The sequence below is a fragment of the Castor canadensis genome, chromosome 10, assembly GCF_047511655.1.
Source record: "Castor canadensis chromosome 10, mCasCan1.hap1v2, whole genome shotgun sequence".
Classification (NCBI taxonomy): domain Eukaryota; kingdom Metazoa; phylum Chordata; class Mammalia; order Rodentia; family Castoridae; genus Castor; species Castor canadensis.
In genome coordinates, this window is record NC_133395.1 from 36,165,959 (window position 1) to 36,183,570 (window position 17,612).

A 17,612-nucleotide genomic window follows, 5' to 3' on the forward strand; every position below is an offset into this window, starting at 1 on the left:
TAACCAAAGTAACTACTTAATACTAGAGTTGAATTTTTTTGAAAATTCCAATCTTTGAAGACATATTTTTCCTTCGTTAAAAAAAACCTCAAGGTTTCTAAATATTAGACTAAAGTGGTATTTAGAGCTCTGCAAAAAGAGCCTCTTTAGTTACAAATACTGATATGGTATAAGAATTTCAACTAGGTATTTTATTATGTGACATACCTGAGAGTGGTGTCTTTCCTATTTGAAGTGCAATTGGCGAGAAAGTGGGTGAAGAAATGGGTGAAGGACTGGTTATGCTTCCCAAGCTGTATCTTTTTGCACTACCATGAATAGGGCTAGAAGAAATCTGTCCCTATGATAAAAGCAAATAAGTAATATATAAATACCTTTATATGACTTTCTTCCTTAACTATTATACTTCATGCTATTTGACCTCATGTTGAAAGAAAACATTGATGAACAAGGAATCATACCCAAGAACCACTGAAAGTCATCTTGGAACAAAGACAACTAAGAAGAGGGTGACAAAAATTCTGAAATAGAACTTGTCAGCCACAACATAAATGGACTGTGTTTATGCAAGCCGTTACATTTCACACCAACTCGGTGTCTCTGAAAATTTTTTATATAATATCGTCCATTAAAATCACTCCAGCTGCAACACTTTAAGTTTTTCATAATTTCCTAAATAACCTACACTGAGATTCCTTGAGACTCGTGATACATGTGGTTATTGTGCATTCAGACAAAATTGGAGGTGGAACAAAAACACCCCTACGATTAAAGGCAATAAATGAACTGGGTTAACAGTCATGCAGTGTGACACACACAAGACAACAATTCCTTCTGAGTGCAATCTGAGCATCCAAATACATCTATAACACACCAAGCAGTGCTTGTTCATGTTTTCTTACCGAGCCTGGTGTCTGCACAGGGCTCCGACACTGCACAGGAGATAAATCTATCGAATAAAATACCTCAAGTGACACTTGAGCATTGCTAGGAGGACTTCTGGGGGAAGTTGAAGGTAACGAGTCAGAGATGCTGCCATTCCCATCCAGAAAAAGCTTTCTTCTGAGAGATGAAGAACTGAGGTTTCCAGGAGATTGATCTGTAAATTCATCAGCTCTAAAATAGTCACCTGCATTTAATGATAGCAGATTAAAAGCTAGTCATTTGGAAAAGCAAATGTACTTCTGTTACCTGATCTTTTATTGTTGTTTTTTGAGACAAGATCTTGATATGTAGTTGAGGCTGGCCTTGAACTCATTATCCTCCTGCCTCAGCCCCCTAAGTGCTAGGATTACAGGTATACACCAACCATGCTCAGTTCTGTTACCTGACTTTTTCTTTTAAAATCAGCATATACCATATATGGTTTTTTTTTTTTTTTTCAAAAACGAGAGCCAAGTTTAATTGTATATGTAATGTTTAAAATCTCACATAATTTTTTATTTTTGGAATAGCTCATTTTTAGTATTCTAGTAATATCAGTAAGATGTTTATAGTTTATGCCTATACTAAAATTTTATTATGATTAAAAAGGCTAATTCAGACCATGTTCAAGAAAAAGAAAAATCAGGACAGTTTTTTCCCAGTTAAAGAAAGAGCCATTGCCATATATTCATATTACCATTTACAAAACCAAATCTCTAATTTATCAAAGATTTAAACAATACAGTATTTACCTAATATATTTTCTAAATTAAAATCCACAGGAAGAGACAGCAATGTCTGACAAGCAGCTGGAAGCAAGCAAAAAAATAAATAAATACATGTATAGATGTACATACATATATATATGTATATATATATATATATACATATACACACATACACATACATACATACATATAATCATAAACAAATCAATGAAAGCACATGACATGCACTTAGCATGTGTTTCCCAATCAACCATCGCCCTCTCAAGTGCTGGCAAGCTGAATTATTCTATCACTACACAAGCCACTACTGACAGGAACATGCTGATAGTGAAAGTTAACTCCTGGCTGTAGTGCTAACACTTCGAATTGAAAAAGCGAGCCTATACTTGGGGGGAGACTTCCCACATTAACAAATTTTCAAAAGAATACCTTCCAAAACCAGAAATCAATTCACACACATCAAACAAAAACCCCCCACACTCTTGCCACGTCTAAACTATGGCTGGATGCATTCGTTCTAGGACATCTGTTTTAAAAAGTCACCTCTCACAGTTACTATGATCATTTCCAAAAAACAAACAGTTTCAGTTCCAGAGTACTGTGTGATGTGAACTGGGTTTAAATCAAACATAACTTCATATTCAGCATATTTCTTTTCAGATTGTGCTCACACTCACCATTGCTTTTCTCAGAAGAACTGGTCAGCTTTTTTCCAATTGGAGAGTCACTATTTATATTAATGCCTGTGAAACATTGTAAATGGAAAATCATCAGAGTGAAAAATTTATATACTGGAAGCTTTTATAATATGTTATGAATAAATATCTGCATTTTTAAGCATACAGTCATGCTTCTGTTTTTTTTTAACTTTGAGAGAGTACAATGATAACATGAAAGGATTATCAGACCAAGTAAGGAGGTACCAAGTAATCTTTTTCAGTTTTTAGAATGCCAAGCAACAATTGTATATATTTGCAGTACACAATGCCGTGTTTTGATATGTAGGTACACTGTGGAATGAGCAAATGAGGCCAATTTACATACCCATATGTAAATTGCTTTTGTGGTAAGAATATTTAAAACATGCTTTTACAATTTTCAATACACATCATTGTTATACTCCCCTTGCTGTGCAGAAAGCTACCACAACTTATTCCCCCTGCCCAAATGAAACCTCATGCCTTTGATTACCAATACCCCAACACCCACCATTCTACTTTCTACTTCTATGAGTTTGATTTTGTAGATTCCGTATATAAGCATGATCACATGGTATCTGTTGCTTCCCCCAGAACATCTTAATCACATGGGGAAAAAACAATGACTTCAATTACACCAAAGTTAAGAATTTCTATTCCTCCAAGGAAATCAAGAACAAGTAAGATACATATAATTGAATGAGAAATGATGATATTTGAAATGGTAAAAACTAACTTAACTACAATATACAAGACAAAAAATGGATTTTTTGGGGGGTAGGGAGGATGCAGTGCTAGGGAAAAAGACCAGGGATTTGTACACTCTAGCCAAGTGCTCTACTTCCCCTAGCTTAGGTATCTTAGAAATTAATGGGGAGAAAAAGGATAGCAACTTCAATAGAAATGACCAATGAAAAGGAGACATTTTCTAGGAGGGGAAATAAAAAAGGCCATTAGCATATGAAGATGAAATAGGAATTAAAACAATCATATAGAATGGCAAATAACTTATAAGAAGGGCAAACTTCAAAAGCTGGAAGAACAAAGTGTTGATAGGGATATCCTGGGGGCCATGCAGACCTATGAGGGCAATCCAGCACTCTGTAGTCAAATTAGGCAAACAAGTATTCGATACCTCAGAAATCCTCTGCTTATGTGTATATACCAAACGATTCTCACTCAAGTCCATAAATGAAAACATTTAAGGATACGCACTGAAGCACCCTGATGCACAAATATTAATAGTAAAAGCTGAGAGGACAAGTTAACATCTATCAACAAAACCACTTTCCCCATTCATCCTGTTCTGTGCCAATCCTTAGGTAAATAATACTGAGCAATTACCAGGTACATGATCTCAGAGGTACCACAACAACCATCATTTTACAAATACAGAAACTAGCCTAAAGTCACACACCTAGTGAGTTATACTGGACACAATTCAAACCCAGACATTATTCCCAAGAAAGGGTCCACAACTATAGCCCATGGCACAGATCTACTTGTCATCTATTTTGCAAATAAAGTTTCAATGGAACACTCATTTATGTGTCCCCAGCGGCTGCTTCTGTACAGCAGAAGAGGTGAGTGCTTGCAACAGAGACTGTGTGATCTGCAAAGTCCAGCTCTTCTACAGGTAGAGGTTGCCAACTTCTGTCCTAATGTGTTACCCCATAGAACTTGTTCTGAGATTATGGAAATGTTCTATGTCTTCACTGTCCAATATGGTCACCAATAGCTATGTGTGGCTACTGAGCATTGAAATGGGAATAGTGTGACCGGGAGATTTACTGAAACAGGCACACATGACTAGTGGCTACCCTGTGTCAGGAAGTGTGCAGGGTCTAAGATTTTACTCTATTTACAAGCTAACGATTTAGTATGTCATACCTCTAAGGATGCTGAGTGAAGACAAGAAGCTTCTGGGTCAAAGACAAAGGACTACTGTTCTCAGCAAAGTAACAGCATGAGATCAACATTCATATCAGTTTCTTACATACCCCAAGTCCCAAGGAGGTGACAAAGAATAGCCCAAGTGGATGCTACACACACAGTAAATGCTATACCCTGAATCTAGAATGTTCCCCAAAGGTCCATGTGTTAAAGGCTTGGTCCCTGAGTTAGTGCTGTTGGGAGGTGGTAGAAATTTTAAGATGTGAGGACTTCTGGTCCCTGGGGGTGTGCCCTTGAAGGGGAAGTGGGACCTGAGTACCTCCACATTCTTTCACAACTAGCCATGAGAAGAACAGACCTCCTCAGTCATGCACTCCCACCATGATGTACTGTGCCAACACAGGCCCAAAGCAACAAGGCCAATTAGTCATGGACTGAAACCTCCAAAGCTGTGAGTCAAAATAAAACTTCCTTCTTCATAAGTTGATGATCTCAGGTATTTTGTTACAACAGAAAGCTGAGTAACTCAGTGGGTATTTGTCACAGCTAAGAACCTTTAGCATAAGAAATCCCTTCAACCAAATCTGCTAAAGAGAAATACCTCTTTACTATACTGGACATCAAAATAAACCTACCTTCAACTCTAGAGGTACACACAATCTCTGTCTTCCAAAGATGACCATGATGCAAACATCCTTAGAAAGGGTTTGGAACAAACCCTCACTCCTTACAAGATATACAGAAGTGTCAGCGCTTTAAAGAATTGTCTCCTAACACCACACTAAGTAGCACAACTCTGTAGCCCATGCTATAACCAGTGCACTGTACCACTCAGGTCTGAGTTAGATAATTAAAACGGTAATATTTCTGCATCTTCCTGATATTGCATCACTTTAACTAAAATAGTTTCTCACAATAGGGAATGATGCCATAAAACAGATCACATAAGAAGGTAGATTCATCTGTAAAAACTCCAATATTAAAAAATTTGGAGGGATAGCTGGGCCAGGTGGTTCACACCTGTAACTACTCAAGAGGTGGAGATGAGAATCTTGGTTTGAGGCCAGCCCAGGCAAAAAACTCTGTGAGACTCTCATCTGAATCAATAAGCCTGGTGTGGTGGCACATGTCTGTGATCCCAGCTATGTGGAAGGTTTTATGTAGGAGGATTGTCTGAGGTCAGCCCCAGGCAAAAAACACAAGACCTTACCTAAAACCTAACCAAAGAAAAAAGGGCTAGGAGTATGGCTCAAGTGGTAGAGCACCTGCCTAGCAAGCACAAGGCCCTGAGTTCAAATTCTAGTACCACAAAAAAAGTAATTAATTGGGAGAGGAGAAGTATCTATAAAAATGTCACTTCAGACATGGAACTTTAGAGCTGTGAGAGATGGTAAAATAGACAACTCTCTACTCCCATCCTTTCCTTTTATACATAAAAACCTGAGGTCCAAGCCAGCACTCAGGAGGCTGAAGCAGGAGGAGAGTGAGTTTGTGGTCAGCCTAGGCTATCTTGTTAGACCTTGTCTGAAAAAAACTAATCTCCCCCAACCCCTGCAACAATAATAACAAAAATCCTGAGGTCCAAAAAGACTGAATAATTAAATCCAGGTCACTCCTCTGTTTATAGTGTCAGGAGGTTTACACTCCAGGTCTCCATTCATCATTGCACTTCCCTTTCAGTTTGTGATGGCTGAGTAATGCAGAATCTGATCTGAGATGCCTAGTTTGAATTCAGGTTCTGGAACTTTCTTAAATGAGATTTTCTCAAATATAAAATGGGCCAATAGTTGTACCTACCTCCTGAGTTATAAGGAATTACTGAAAGTACTTTGTACTGTCCTGGCAGAGAAGCATGTAATCTATTTTACCTATTATTATTGTGTTTTTGATAAAAAATGTAAGAAACATTCCCCTTTATACTGAGAGCATAACTGAGGCACACTATGCAGAAGAGTGGGTAATTCTCCTACAATAAGGGATACATATATACCAGTGATATCAGGACACTGCTCACAAGCCCAAGGACAGTGACAGTAAATGTTAATACAGCCAGTGCTGGAGGAAGAAAGATATCTGAAAGACTACTGGCTTGCCCTTTAATTTTTTTTTATTAACTTTGCAGATAATCAGCTATAATACTCTGCCCCAGAGATCATGCAAGTCTCTATCCTTGTTCTATTCTTACAACAAATTAGAAAATTAGCAAAAAGTAAAGAATTTTATTCAAAATATTAACCTTCAAAATCACTGCTAAAGTCATTAACAATTCAACTCTATAGTCAAAATCAAGTATATGTATGAATGGATCTTCTATAAGCATCACTGCAACTGGTACTCACAACGGTTATGAAGAAACTAAAGCAGAACAGAAAGGTAAAAGAAATATAGTATTTTTTAGTCAAGTTTTGATCTTTATCTTAAAAGGAGTTAAGTCCTGTTTTCCAGAAGTTTAATTTTAATTAATTTCCTTACACAAACAGCCAAATTGGCACTTAGCTATGTTGCTTTAGATTCACTGACTTTTTTAAAGACTTTATGATTTTTATTGTTTTTACTCATGTGATTTTTAGTACACTCACATTTATTGGAATGATATTCTGAAAGCTGTTTCCCGTCATGGTCAGTCCAAGGAGAGGGGACGATGACATCTTTAGTGAAAAACTAGGAACATTAAAGTCATATTAATTAGGCATAGATTCTTCCCCCAAATGCAAAAAAGGTATTTGCATTATATTCAAATAATAATCAATCATGTCATATAGTGACTTTAGTTGTATTTAAGTTTTCTAGAACATAAAAAAATTAAATTCCATATAAAGGGAAGTATTAATACTTTAAACCACTTACATTTGAAATATGTAAATTAAGCTAAGGACATTAGTCAAAAAGAAATTATTTTAAAGTTTTTTCTCTCAATTGTTTTGAAGTAGATGGTGACTAATGGAAGAGATAGACATACAACAGCTAAGCTAGTGTGAAAGGTGTGCTGGAGCTACCTTGGACTGGCTCCCAAGATCTGATTATTACAGTTTCAGGAATTTTTGGACACCAGTTGTTAAGCCCAATTTAAAAATAAAACTGCAAATTTATAAATGAATCACATTAAAAATATTTAAATCTCATTTTATTACATTTATCAATATCTATGCTCCTGAGGTTAATTACACCTATGTGTCTATGTGATGGAATTCCCATACACAGTAGTCTACAACTACACTTTTCCCATTTGGTTAAGTCACATTAGTAGCTTGAAATTGGCCATGACACCATGGATAGCAGCAATCACTATAAACCACACTCCTTCTACAAACAGAGGGTCAGAGGTTAAGCATTTACCAGTACACAGCTAGACAGTACACTCAAATGGAGACAGAATATATGGACACATTTCTTTCTTCTTTCATTTCTAATGCAGTACTGTTACCTTCCCCATGTTTTGAGGATAAAACATTTTAAGTTGATACACATAGGACAGAGATAAAATTTGTTTAACTACCTCTAAGTATAGGAGGAAAAGATGTAAAAACAAAAGGAGTGAGAAAGAGATGATATAGACAAGTTATACATACACACAAAAGACACATAAAGGACTTATAAAGTGACACACAAGTTTACTCAAAATTAAAAAAAATACAAATCCATATAAGATATCATTTAGAATAGCAAGTAGCACAAAATTTAAAAAGCTTGATAATGACTATTATTGCTGATAAGAAAAAAAAAGCAGTATCATAATGAACAAGGAGTATAAGCTGGTATAATCTTTTAGGAGGGTAATATGGCAATATCTACCAAAACTGAAAATGCACAAAGATTCTGACTTAGCAAGTTCACCTCAAGTACACAAAATACATGGTCAAATCACCACAAAGTGTGATGCAAATAAACACAACTTAAACATCTATCAACAGGGGCCGGTTTTCACACTGTTACTATAAGAATACAAAAATCTGTGTGTGCGATTATCAAAAATATCTAAGACAGATTATTAAGCAAAAAGAAGACATTAAACAGTACAAGAAGGATAAATATATCTACTTAAAAATTTAAAGGATATATGCTGTTATATGGATAAAATTAATCTCAAACGAACACAAGAAATGTTGAAGCAATTGTCTTCAGAGTGAGGGAGAGGGAAACAAGAGTTTTTCATTTTCATTTTATAGTTTTTCTTTGCTTTTGAGGTTTTTGTTTTTACTATTTACACATAATTATTCTACTGGTCAAAATGTTAAGAAAAAATTAAATTTGTTTCTGATATAGTAACCCTAATCTTCACTCTGACTTCATTTCCTTAAGTTTCTCTTTAAACAACTTTAAGGATTCTAAAGAGAGAGCATATTTCCCAAGACACTAGAAAATTAGAAAGAGCATAAGAATATTCAGCTGGGGAAAACTAAGTGATTGAATCACAAAAATTTGCAGTTATATGTAGAGTAAGATGTAAATAATGTCTGGCAGGAACAACATATGAAACTATTTTCTAAACATTAGGCTATAACCTGAAACATAAGGAGGCAGTATCTTCATTAGACATGTTAGTGAAGGAGGGGCCAGTGTATCACCTGACCTCTGAACATGCCATAGCTGCAGTTTTTTGGGTACAATACAGAAGAGCCAAATATAGCTAAGGAGTAGAGGTGGGTAGAGGCAGCTAGAAAGGGGAAACAGGAAAACCCAGAAATTTTGCCATGCCCTAAAGATTTTTCTGAGGGAAAGAACTAGACTGATAATCCTTACTTACATTCTAGAAGGAATTCAGCAAACAAAAAAGCAAAAAGTGAAAAATTTAGTTATGTCAAAAAAAACCTACATGAAACAAACCACCTTAAGATTATGCTTAGCAATAAGACATTTTATTTCATGAAATATATTCTGCCTTAAAAATTCTAAGTATCAGCAACAAAAGACAAAAACATCACCAATCTAGATTTTGAAGACCTGAAAAGTATTCAGCTTCCTTTATCTAAATTTCAACTTGAAATGGAATTTTCTGCTAATCAATATTCTTAAGATTTGGGGAAGTCAAGCCATACCAGACCCTGAGAATGAAAAGATGAAAACAGCGTAACATTGGCAAAAAAGTACTCCATCTAGAGAAGAGAAGTACAAAGCCAATCACTGCAATAGATACAAAGTACAAGAGGTACCCAGATGGCTGAAAAATCACAGGTCTTTCAAGAGCACAGAAGGGTGCGTAACATAGTTGGGGAGGGACTGAAAGGACTGGAGGGGAGATGGGACAGTGAAGGATTTGAAAAAAGTCTTCCTAAAAGAGGTGACACACATGCAAAATTAATCCTTAACTGGCTTAATGATCAGTAAGAGTGTTAAGTTACCTCTTCAATGGCTTTTTGTCTTTTGTCTTCCACATCTTTATCTATTCTATACAGAGATAAAGAAGAAAAATAACCATGCCATTACTTCAGCTTATTGAACATTTAAAATAATAATCTTTCAAAGAAATAATTTCCCTCCATTGAAAACTGGCAACTGTTAAAGCTCACTTTAAAAGAAAAATTGTATCTTAAAACATTTAGTTAATGGCAGTATTCTGAAACTCAGCATTTACTTATTAGGCTTACCTCCCTCTTTTCAATTCAAAGTTTGAATGAGTAATACTTTTTATGAAAAGTTACATTGATATATTTAAATCATTGCCAACAACATAATTTCAATGAAATCTGTCCTTTAATCAACATTTCTATCATTTGATAGAAATCTAAAAATTTCCCAAATTCTTTTTCTTCAATTTTATTAAGTTTATTATAATGGTAACTTTAAGATAAACTTTTACTCTGACATAGAAGAAAATAAGCTATCTTTACAGTTGTGAGTAAACAGGCAAAAATATTATTTCTCAAATACAACAGCAACAATGTAAAATTCTGTACAAATGAATTCTTTTTTTCGCTTTGATATGAAATTATAGCAACATGATCTTCTCAACTATAAGATTTAATATAAAATGTCGGGTCTTAAAGACAAGGCATACACTTGCCAAGAACTGAGCAGTTAGCCTTGCAAGACCACTTCTTTACTCTGTTTCAGAAGGAATGCTTACATTAAATCCATATTTTGACAAGCATTTTTTTACAATTTCAATTTTTTTTTTTTTTTAGAAAGTGTTGACGCAAATATTTGTTCCTGGCTTCATAAAGCCTGTATGAGAACATACACACTTCAGAAATTTAAATAAAATAGATTTTTTTCAAATAAGGGAATTATGAGTAAGTGAACTGGTGATAACGCACATATCCCAGCTCCAGTGACAGCCATTTTGAGAACAGTTACTCAGTTCTCTTCAACTAATCATGGTCATGACCAGGTTAAAATAACTGTGCCTAATTATTTTAGCTTACAGTAAGCTCTGATCTAGTTTTACCTCATCAGAGGGCCTTCAAGAACTTGAATATTGCTGCAAGCAGTAAAAATTACTACAGCCAAATATTGTAGAGCCAGGTTAAGATGATAAAATGTTCTCAGAAGCCAGCTAGGGCAGAGCATCCTGATCAGCAGATCAATGGAAGCCAACAGTATACACAGGTATTGTGTGTTCTGAACGCTGATCCTTGGGATGGGAGGAGGAAAGGAAACCTTCAAGGTTGGCCACCTCTCGTGTGGACAAGACTCATTTGTTTACACCACCAGGCCTTATAATATCATTCTCTGTGTGTGCTATGGCATGAGAAGTAAGGCAAGAACTGACATAGCTAGTTCTGATTAATTAAGAAGAGGTACCAGATGTCACTGCTTGTTTCTAAGCTCTGTTGAGAGTAATTTTCACTATCCTCAGTAGAAGTCATAACCATTCGCTGAATTACATTAGTAAATTATATGAGTATTTTTCCCACTCTTTCCCCCCTCTCCTATATCATAAAACTATCCACTGAAATAAACCAAGATTCCCTTTAAAAACCTACTCTAGTGAAATAAGCATGGTGGCACATACCTATTACTCAGAAGGCAGAGACAAAGAAGCCAGCATGGGCAAAAAAGTCAGTGAGACCTTGTCTCAAAAGTAAGTCAGGCATGGTGGTGCATACCTGTAATCCAGGCTTCTGGGGAGGTGAAAGTAGGAAAACTGTAGTCTGAGGCAAGCCCAGGCAAAAAATGCAAACCCTATCTAAAATACACTAAAAATAAAAAAGGACTGCAGGGCATGGCTCAAGCACAAGGCCCTGATATCAAGCCCCAGTAGAGAGAGAGAGAGAGAGAGAGAGAGAGAGAGAGAGAGAGAGAAAGAGAGAGAGAGAGAGAGAAAGAGAGAGCGAGCGCAAGCACGCGCACAACACAGCGCACACAAACACCTACCTAGATAACACATCATTCATTAGTGAATGCAGAAATGTTGTGTTGAATTGTGGTCTAACTGTATTAGATCTTCGGTACAAGAATAATATCGTATAGTGTCCAGATACACGTTTCAGTGTTTCTTACAGTGGCTCACTGTGCTCAATAAATACCTCTTGGTGGATGGGTATTAATAGTTGTTCATAATTCAACTATTGAAGGGATGAGGCAAAATGACAAAGTATACAGCTTGTGTGAGACAAAAAAAATCACTCATGAACAGCAACTTATTTGCTTTTAGTCTTTTCTCTTTCAGAGGTTATTATTTAAATTTAAGTTAAAACCCTTTTATGCTGTACTTCATTCTATTCCTTTCCTATAGCAATTTAGCTGAACATTAATTAGAGGGAATGGTCATCAAGTTGCCAAGCAAAGGAGGGATGGAGTAGTGGAGTAGACAAAACAGACAAGTCTTTGCAAGAGTACCTCAACATATGTGCATCTTTGTGTAAATGAATTCTAAAGTCAAAGAGGGGGAAGATCCCATTATTTTGGGCTAACAACGCATCTATGTTAGGATAGAAAATTAAAAGCTCATCATATCATTTGATTTTTCTCACATGTTAAAAAAAAGACTAGAAAACAAGGGCCTTCACCTGTAAACAGTACCACCCAACAATCTGTAATCAAATGGCTCCATTCCCCTAAAGAAGTGCACATTCTCACTCCATTGGGCGTCAGTCAGCAGGTTATGTCTAAAACCCACTCAAACACCAACAAAGTTAAGAATGCACAGGTATTATGTAGAATTTAAGAAAATTTAATTCACATCACCCAGTGAACTATGTTAAAGTGGGATGATGTCTGAAAACCTTGTTTCCAGTCAATGTGTCTTCTTAAGGGGATTTTAAATTTAGGCTTCCCCAAGCACAGACAGCAACTAAACAGAATCTTACTTTATTTCAAAATGCTAAAAACAAAACAAAACATAAACACGTCAAAGTGACAGCCATGGAAAAAGGTAAAATTTTAAAATGCTCTCCCTTTACAAAGTGCTGGGGAGGTAGAGCTGTCTCCTAAGTAGCAGAGAGAGGTTATCTCTAAAAGAAAAGGATTCCTATCCAGATTTGGAAATATTAGCCAGGAAATCTTTCTGGATGTAGTTCTTTGAGCTCCCTCATTTTGATAGGAAAACAATCCACATCAAATCTTTTTCCTCCTTGATATCTTACATATACAAACATCAACTTTAACAATATACAATCTCTCTTCACCTAACAGTATGCTATTACATTCCACTGAAAGAAAGGAAAACTTACCGAGAATGACTTAAGTACGAGGCTTGACGATGAATCTCTTCTGGGTCTATTTCTACAGGATTTATAACAGCAAGTTGATCAATAGACCATCTAAATTCCCCTGGAGTCTTATCAAAAGAAAGTGAGCTTATGAGTAAAATTGAACTAAAACAGTTATCAAAATGCTAGCCAATGTCACCTTCACAAATAATGTGAATGGCTACAATATAAAAATATCTTAAAGCTTGTATTTTCAAATCCTATTTTACCATTAAATTAACTGATGAATGGTAATCAAATCACACCGTCAACCTTTTTTACTGCATGTCTTACAAAATATCAAAATCTTCTATCTAAGTGATTTAAAAAATTGCATAAAAATCACAACAGAATTAACAAAGGTATAGAAACTCCACAATTAACACTCAACAGTAATACACCATTCCCATGTGAAAATAAAAACACTTAGAGAGTTATCAAAGGTCAAAGGCCTTTACTTTCACTAAGAATGAGCTAAAGTAAGCAAAGTACTAACTACATGTAGCTTCAAAAGCTCACAAAATAGTTGATCCCTAAAATAACTATGAATGGCAACTAGTGCTACCTTTCCATATACAATTATCCAACTGAATCAAAAAACTTACTCACAGAACACCCACAGAGTGGGAGAAAATATTTGCCAATTATACATCAGACAAAGGACTGATAACCAGAATATACAGGGAACTTAAAAAACTAAATTCTCCCAAAACTAATGAACCAATAAAGAAATGGGCATGTGAACTAAACAGAACTTTCTCAAAAGAAGAAATTCAAATGGCCAGAAAACACATGAAAAAATGCTCACCATCTCTAGCAATAAAGGAAATGCAAATTAAAACCACACTAAGATTCCACCTCACCCCTGTTAGAATAGCCATCATCAGCAACACCACCAACAACAGGTGTTGGCGAGGATGCGGGGAAAAAGGAACCCTCTTACACTGTTGGTGGGAATGTAGACTAGTACAACCACTCTGGAAAAAAATTTGGAGGCTACTTAAAAAGCTGGACATCGATCTACCATTTGATCCAGCAATACCACTCTTGGGGATATACCCAAAAGACTGTTACTCCAGAGGCACCTGCACATCCATGTTTATTGCGGCACTATTCACAATAGCCAAGTTATGGAAACAGCCAAGATGTCCCAGCACTGACGAATGGATTAAGAAAATGTGGTATCTATACACAATGGAATTTTATGCAGCCATGAAGAAGAACAAAATGTTATCATTCGCTGGTAAATGGATGGAATTGGAGAACATCATTCTGAGTGAGGTTAGCCTGGCTCAAAAGACCAAAAATCGTATGTTCTCCCTCATATGTGGACATTAGATCAAGGGCAAACACAACAAGGGGATTGGACTATGAGCACATGATAAAAGCGAGAGCACACAAGGGAGGGGTGAGGATAGGTAAGACACCTAAAAAACTAGCTAGCATTTGTTGCCCTTAATGCAGAGAAACTAAAGCAGATACCTTAAAGCAACTGAGGCCAATAGGAAAAGGGGACCAGGAACTAGAGAAAAGGTGAGATCAAAAAGAATTAACCTAGAAGGTAACACCCACGCACAGGAAATCAATGTGAGTCAATGCCCTGTATAGCTATCCTTATCTCAACCAGCAAAACCCCTTGTTCCTTCCTATTATTGCTTATACTCTCTCTACAACAAAATTAGAGATAAGGGCAAAATAGTTTCTGCTGGGTATTGAGGAGGGGAGCGGGAGGGGGTGGAGTGGGTGGTAAGGGAGGGGGTGGGGGCAGGGGGGAGAAATGAACCAAGCCTTGTATGCACATATGAATAATAAAAGAAAAATGAAAAAAAACAAAAAACAAAAAAAAAAAACTTACTCACATTCCAATTTGTAATTAGGAATATATTCTAGCAAAATTCAGTCCTAAAAACTCAAGATGTCAAACATTTTAGCTTTGATGATTAAATTGCTGTCACTTTTATTTTTATAAATACTAAAAGATAACAAAACTGCACCATGATTCAATTAAAAATCATGAAGCCACTTTAATGAAATGATTCAATAAAAACTGCAAAATGATTCAACTCCTCTCGAGCGCATACCTGCTCACTGTCCAAACTGATATGGAAGTGCAACAGAAAAGTCAGCTTGTTATACAATTTTCCTAGTAACCGACTAGGCTAACAGATGAGACTTCAAAAGAACTTCTCCAGGGTAAACGAGTAAAATTATGCAGTTAGGAAGCCTCTTCTAATCTCCAAAAACACATATTTCCTTCCATATTGCCCTGGTGCTAACCACTAACCACAGCAAAAATTCCACCATTTTGAAATTGCTTATTTAATTATCTACATAAGCAATTTAGGCTACTTTTGTTGGTGGTTTCTTGAGACAGGGACAGGGTCAGTATCTCTCTAAGATTATAGTCCTGGGATTACAAACTTGCATCACCTCACCTAGTAGTAGATTGGCTTCTTTTCAAGCTAAGAATGGTTTCAACATTTTTAAATGGCTGGAAAAAACCCAAAAGGATATTTGTATTTCATGACATGAAATTCAAATTTCAGTGTCCATAAGCTTTACTGGAACACAGCCACATTTTATTTGTTTATCCCTTACCTGTGGCTGCTTTTGTGATATAAGATAAAGGTTGAATAGTTCAGTGGTGACCAGATGACTTGCAAAGCCTATATTTCCTGTCTGGTCCCTGGACTGGAGAAAAAACTGTTGCTCCCTATACTGGAGTATAAGCTCTGAGGGTTATGTAACCCCTGTGTTCAGCACTGTATCTGATGCACAAAGGCATGGAAACGATGCTCACTGAACAGATCAGAATCATAATTAGATAACACAGCTTCTCCTCTAATTTGATATTAGTGTATATCATCAACCAGACTACCAATGCTTGAAACTACAGTAAGCTAACTATAATCCCTTGCATTACAAAAAAGCAAATGCTAGATAGGTACCACCAGATAGGTAGCAGCTAGACAGGGTGCTACTGCACATTAGGGTGTCTATATATAACAATAACATAGTGTGTATTTAAAAAGCTAGGATTTTGAATTTTTACACCACAAATGACAAATATTGATACCTTACCCTGACTGAAACATTTCACAATGCATACATGCATCGAAGCATCACATGCTACTCCATAAATATGTACAATTTTTGTGTTTTTATGTATCAAAACTTTATTAAATTTTTTTTAAAAAGCAAATGCTAACCGAAAACTTTTCTAGCTAACTTATAACTAGATTATAATGAACACTACAATTTAAAAAGCATATTGCATTTATACATATTCCGTGATGTATTTTTCTCTTACCTTGTAAAAGATATTAACATTTTCAATTATTTGTAATTATGCCCATTTAAGTTTAGTTGTAAACAGTAGTAAAGAATAACTTACCGGTAGTTTTGTGGATTTAAAAACAGAAGGACTGGCAAGTGTTTGTTCATGGAGATTAGAATAATCGCTAGGACTTTCAAAAGGATTTAAAACAGGGATCCTTCCTGGAGTTTCCGGCGTTATTTGCATATTGAGTTCTTTGACATCTCCCATAGCACAGAAAGCAGACTAAAAAGAAATCAGAAGTATACAAATTAGAAAGTACCATAGACATTAATCTTGACGATTAAAATACAGTCAACCAATACACATTTCACAAAAAGAATCAACTCAAAACCTTAGCCTCTTGGTGTTACTTTACAGTTTACAAAAAAGCATGACACATTTTTTCAAGCGATCCTCGAAATAACCTTCGAAGCTAGAGGGGTAAGGCACTAGTGCTCTCACTTTGCAGAGGAATGAACGAACTCAGAGAAGTCCAGTGCCTTGAGGCATCGCAATGGTACAACAGGAACAAGTCCCTTTCCAAGTAAACGACTTTCTCCTTGCGGTTTTTTAATTCACTCAAGACTAAACACTACAGCCATCTTCCCAATACCCCAGTAATTCCCTACCTAACCGAAGTTGTTTTCAGACAACTCCTTGTAGCAGGCAAGAGCTGGGGAAGCTGGTGCACGGGCTCCCTCCTGTGCCCGACTCGCGACTGGGCATGACCGATCGGTCTTCAGAATTCACTGTGCTGATTGCCCTGCAAACATCCCACCTTCGCAGCCCTTCCGCCTCCCTCACCCCGCATGCCGAGCCGACTGCTTTACCTCCAGTTAGAGGGGCCACGGCCAGAGAAAGCGAAGAAGCTACTCCGGACGGGCGGGGTACAGCTGGCTTCCTGGGTGAGCCTCGGAGATGTCACCCCAAGCCTAGGCAGTCACCCTTTCCGGGCGCCCCTCTTTTCGCCAGCTTCTCCCTGCTGCTCCCAGTCACACCTAGGCGGGCCGGCAGACTAGAGCTGGGAAAAGTGAGCTCTCCAATTCGAGAAAGGAGAAAGGGCCAGGAGCTACAAAGAACGTACCTACCGGCCGCCTACAAAAAGGAGCCCCTCGACACCACCTCCAGGGCTCCCCGGGCCAGGTGAGCTCCCACGACAGGCAGACTCTTTAACTCCCCGCTTCCGCGCAGACTTAGGCCAACCAGGCCTCGGGGCTGAGGGAGCAACTAGCCAATCACGACGCACCGCTGTCCGCAAACCGACCAATCGCGACGAGGCGGCGTGGTAAATTCGAATGCCAACTCCTCGCTCTACATTCCGCGCTGAGTAACGAGGCTCCAAATTCAAATCAACGCAGCCTCACGCTGGCGACGGGCGCGAGGGGGCGGAGCCTGCCCGGCGTGAGCCGGGACGCGCGGT

At 37.2% G+C, this 17,612-nt stretch overlaps 1 protein-coding gene across 9 annotated transcripts in view; it reads right to left on the reverse strand.

The window, feature by feature from the left end:
- The window catches only part of Bora (BORA aurora kinase A activator), a 29,624-nt gene extending 12,021 nt beyond the window's left edge, over positions 1-17,603 (reverse strand). The window contains exons 1-9 of one of the 9 annotated variants that reach the window (XM_074043238.1): positions 17,277-17,603; positions 16,268-16,435; positions 12,856-12,962; positions 9,583-9,628; positions 6,823-6,904; positions 2,330-2,395; positions 1,677-1,733; positions 903-1,129; positions 208-340 (exon numbers count right to left, since the gene is read on the reverse strand). In XM_074043238.1, coding sequence (XP_073899339.1) covers positions 208-340; positions 903-1,129; positions 1,677-1,733; positions 2,330-2,395; positions 6,823-6,904; positions 9,583-9,628; positions 12,856-12,962; positions 16,268-16,420 — 871 coding nt within the window. In that variant the 5' untranslated portion in view covers positions 16,421-16,435; positions 17,277-17,603. The other 8 variants (XM_074043239.1, XM_074043242.1, XM_074043240.1 and 5 more) reach the window with 8 other exon arrangements.
- Positions 17,604-17,612: the final 9 nt, after the last annotated feature.